Below are 4,679 nucleotides of genomic sequence, written 5' to 3' on the forward strand. Positions count from 1 at the left end.
GAGAAGAAGAAGAAGAAGAAGAAGAAGAAGAAGAAGAAGAAGAAGAAGAAGAAGAAGAAGAAGAAGAAGAAGAAGAAGAAGAAGAAGAAGAAGAAGAATGATGATACTCTTTTTCCTCCGTGCCCCAGCCCCGTGGGAGTACGTGGAGGACCCGGAACAACTGGACCAGGCGGCAGAGAGAGACTGGGTGAGGTTCGCCAACACCGTGGGTCACAGAGAGCTGGCCCGTCTTGACAGAGTAGGCTTCAAGTACAGGATACCCCCACCGGGGGCTGTGTGAGTTGACGAAGCATGATTTAACCCTATTCGTACGCCCTGGAGTCATTTTGTACCCCCGGGGATGTATTCTTCACATTTTAGAATACTTCTAGTACGAAAACTTCTTTGAAACTTTCAGTATTTCTCAAAAAATCATTTTGACAGACTGCTATGTAAAGCGTACGGATCGGATTAACGAGTAAATTTCCTCTATGGAAAGTGGTGGCACAGAGTTCCCCACGTCGTATGGATACAGTGGTAAAACACGACTTACGGATAGGGTTAAGACAAACGTTTATAGAGAGAGAGAGACAGGTTGGGCAGTGTACTATATCTATATTTTTGTTTTTGGTCTGCTTTTGGTACCGGTAAATGTTTTACAGCGCTCGCAACTGCAAAAGGTCATAATGTGATCGCACGGGCCACCTTAAATATTTTCAGTTTTGTAGGAATTAATTTTGAATTTTGCCAGTGTGGCGGCTGAAGCCTACCGTTATAGATTTTAGGACCACCAGGGATCTTTAATGTGTGCAACGTGCACACGGGACCTCCGAGATATTTAGCCCCTATCGGAGAAGGCTAGGTGACATAGTTAGATCTTACCTACCCTAAGATCAGGGGTGTGGCTGAAAAACAATTATAAGGAGGAGCCAATAAGTAGCAGTAGACAGGCAGGCTGCAGAAAGGGTCAGGAGCCCAGAGGAGTTGGGCAATTGGGAAGGGGGTGGGGGCAGAAAGTGGAGACGAAAGCAGACAACAGATCATGATTAGAGAGCAGGAAAGGGGGTATAAGGAGGAATTTTTTACAGAAGGAAAATTTCCGTGGCTGCCAGGTTTCGAACCCGGGGCCTATTGAATGAGAGAAGAATACCGAAACCTATTTATATGAGTACATTGTATAAATTTATATAAATTACACCGCCCAACCTGTTCATCACGAGCATCCTTTGTCAAGTGAAAAGTGGTCATCTTATACAGGTAGATATAGTCCTCTTAGACAGAGATACTGCAGAAATTACGAAAAGTGAGAAGAGGGGAGAGGGGAAAGTGGTTGCTTGTTGTAGAGGTGATTGTCTTGGACAGTCGGTCGTTAGAGCAGGTTCCACTCTACAATGACAGTAATATTTCTCTTGTTGCGCCCTTGTTTATTGTGCATTGCCATGTACAGATTCTGAATGTTTCCAATTGGCTCAATGAGATGATGTTCAGTCTTCAGTAATGCAAAAGAAGAGTTCAAGTTCCTTAACTCGGGATTCTGGTGAAAATCATTTCTTTAAAAAAAAACTTTTTAAAATAAATTTCCAGGACACCGGGAAGGAGTGCATGTGATGTAGGTCGTATGGAGTACTGTTGATAGATAATAGAGGTATGAAATCAGTTTTTGCCCTTCCTGTAAAATTTGAACAACCCGAGTTACGATATTTGTTCTGCTACCTCGCGCCCTTACCCCATTCTTAGCTACAAAACAAGCACTAGACGAGTTCACAAAACCCAGTGAATTATACACTCCTCAACGCTCATCGAGTCAGTTTGGCGACCTTTTATTTATTTAGGTATCTATTCATCTATCTATCTACTTCATTCATTCATTCATTCATTCATTCATTCATTCATTCATTCATTCATTCATTCATTCATTCATTCATTTATCCTCATTCATTTATTTATTCATTTATTTATTCATTCACCTATTCATTCATTTTTTTAAATTCATTTATTATTCAGTTGTTCGTTCATTGTCAAGCTGAAATTTTACCGTTTGTTCGTTTCGTTCAACAGTGTCACAGATGAAGTCATGAAAGTCTCGACAGCCTTCCCCGGCCTGCAGGTGGAGATGTCAGATGATAACGGACTCACCTGGTCCGTGGTTGACCCTGAGGGAGAGACAATTGACCCAGAGAAAGATTACATACTGAGAACAAAGTAAGTCGAGGCTTAATTTGGCTAGGACATCATTCATTTCGAAGATAGCATGTGCGAGTAGTCATGTGTCAAACTTGTCATGTTGTTCATGTAACCTACAGCCCGAGAATTTAAGAAATTAATTGACTCTGTGGCTGTAATACCGCGTTTACCGGAAACAAAAAAAACAGACTACGTCTTGTCTTCCCCCATCCTCCTCCTCCTTCTCCTCCTCCTCCTCCTCCTCCTCCTCCTCCTCGTCCTCCTCCTCCTCCTCATCATCATCATCATCAACATCATCTTCACCATCAACATCATCCTATTTCTCTCTCACCTTGTCTCGGTCTATGGTTGACCCTGAGGGAGAGATAATTGACCTGGATAAATAGTGCATACTGAGAACAAACTAAGTCATGGCTTTGGCTTGGACATTCATTTCGAAGATAATCAGTGAGATTATTCGTGTTAGAATATCGTCATATTAGTATGTTTTAGAGCCTGATAGTTTAAATGACGGTGTGTGTAATGTCGCGTACCTGAAACAAAAGATACAGATAACAACTTGTCCTCCTCCCTCCTCCTTGTCCTCTTTATGATGATGATGATGATGATGATGATGATGATGATGATGATGCATCACCATCATAGTCATCACCCCCCTCCCCCCCCCCTCTCTCTCTCTCTCCCTCTCTCTCTCTCTCTCTCTCTCTCTCTCTCTCTCTCTCTCTCTCTCTCTCTCTCTCTCTGTATGTGTGTGTGTGAGTGAGTGTGTGTTTGTGTGTGTGTGTGTGTGTGTGAGTTTGTGTGTGTATTTATATTTTTCGCTTTTGTTGAATAACCAACACATATTTTATAGTTCTATAGCGTTGAATAGTTGAAAGATAAATTACTTTTTAGTATTAGTATAGAACAGATTTCAGAAATTGTTTTTAAAAATGTAGGATCATTTTGGGCCACGTCAGCTAGGTATCAAAATACATTAATAATAATATTTGAATTGGCTTACGTAACAGATAGATGTAGCCTAATCGATAAGTTGTCGGCATAACCTTTGACCTGTTTCTTCTCTTACATTTCAGGGCTGCTTTTGGGACACGGTACAGCAGGGTCGTGAACCTAAGAGACAATGTCAGCTCTGCCTTCACCACAGTTGCCTCTCGTATCATGATCATCATTGGTTTAGCTATCGCCCTGTCCTCCTACCAGTGGTCACTTTCTCTCTTGTAGTTCTACATAAATGTGTACATTATCATGATCATCATCATATTATTTTTTTATTCGCTTACGGTACAGTTATAATGTTGGTTACATCGCCATTTAATTAATCCTTGCACAGTAATTTGTCATCGCCATAATTTTACAACTCTGCATTAAAAATACTACTGATACATTCCGACGGGGCAGTTCATTTTCCGTTTGTCATTTTGTTCATGATTGTCGGACGAACTTTGTTCTTTCATTTTTACCGAACCAGAGCACGTGTCAAGGTAAAGATAACTATACTATACTGCTGCCTCATTGAGTTGTAACACGAAACAGGTACATGTGTTCGCTTTTGGCAATGTTGTTGTTGTTGTTGTTGTTGTTGTTGTTGTTGTTGTTGTTGTGTTTTTGTTGTGTTTTTGTCCTTCTGCTGCAGCTGCTGTTTTTGCTCTTCCTCCTCCTCCTCCTCCTCCTCCAGCGGCAACAAGAAAAGGGCTCCTCCTCCTCCTCCCCTTTTTTCGTAACACACACTCATACACCCTTTTTTTTTTTTAGTTGGGTTGGGTTTTTTATTGTCTGGAGTTGAGTTTTTAGTGTTGTTGTTGCTGCTGCTGCTGCCAGTGTCAGCAACCCAAAAGTTTGTTTTCTGTTTTGAAGGTTTCCTTCGTATGTTGGTTTAGAGATATAACTGTCAGTCGCGACAACCAAAAGGATATAAGCGGCGGACGAAAGTAAAATATACAGTCAGTCGTGGAGGCGGCTGTTGCAGCTGTTCGTGTACAACAGCATTATAGGTACTATAGCCAATGCCAGACGGCGAGGGACGCGCTGTCGTCACAGACATTCGTTCGATAGTCCCCTCTCGACTCTCGACTCTCGATGAAATGGCACGTTCGCTATTACTTTACAAATTTTGATGTTGGCTGAGCGTGACGTGACGAAGCCTCGTATAGAAACTGGTAGCCTAGCTTGATCTGCGCCGTATAGTTGATTGATTTTTGCCATTATAGTTATAGTTTGTGGGTGGTTGGCGGGTGTTCTGGTATGCTTCTTCTTGCTTATCAAACATCTACATATTATATCGTTTTTATCTCCCCTCCTTTTTTGTGTTTGTTACTCTCTTGTAACTCTTCTCATCTCAGGCACTTATATGACCTTATTTATTGTGTTGCAAGTGCCGTAAAACACTTGCTAAAACTAAACAATAGTTATACATGTAGCTTGTTCACTCTCGTCTGGCTGAGGTAAAAAACAAGACAAACAAATTGTTCCGTTTAGTCTTCTCAGTTCTTTGCAAACGGGTCTAAACGTCGGAT

The 4,679-nt window shown here is 41.5% G+C and overlaps 1 protein-coding gene across 1 annotated transcript in view; it reads left to right on the forward strand.

Annotated features, from left to right (window-relative positions):
* LOC101862620 (beta-hexosaminidase) overlaps positions 1-3,553 on the forward strand; it is a gene marked incomplete in the record, with an annotated part of 39,930 nt that extends 36,377 nt beyond the window's left edge. Inside the window, 3 exon segments of the mRNA XM_013080072.2 lie at positions 163-276; positions 2,038-2,181; positions 3,240-3,553. Coding sequence (XP_012935526.1) covers positions 163-276; positions 2,038-2,181; positions 3,240-3,387 — 406 coding nt within the window.
* Between the last annotated feature and the right edge of the window lie 1,126 nt (positions 3,554-4,679).

The sequence above is a fragment of the Aplysia californica genome, unplaced genomic scaffold (assembly GCF_000002075.1).
Source record: "Aplysia californica isolate F4 #8 unplaced genomic scaffold, AplCal3.0 scaffold00004, whole genome shotgun sequence".
Taxonomy (NCBI): domain Eukaryota; kingdom Metazoa; phylum Mollusca; class Gastropoda; order Aplysiida; family Aplysiidae; genus Aplysia; species Aplysia californica.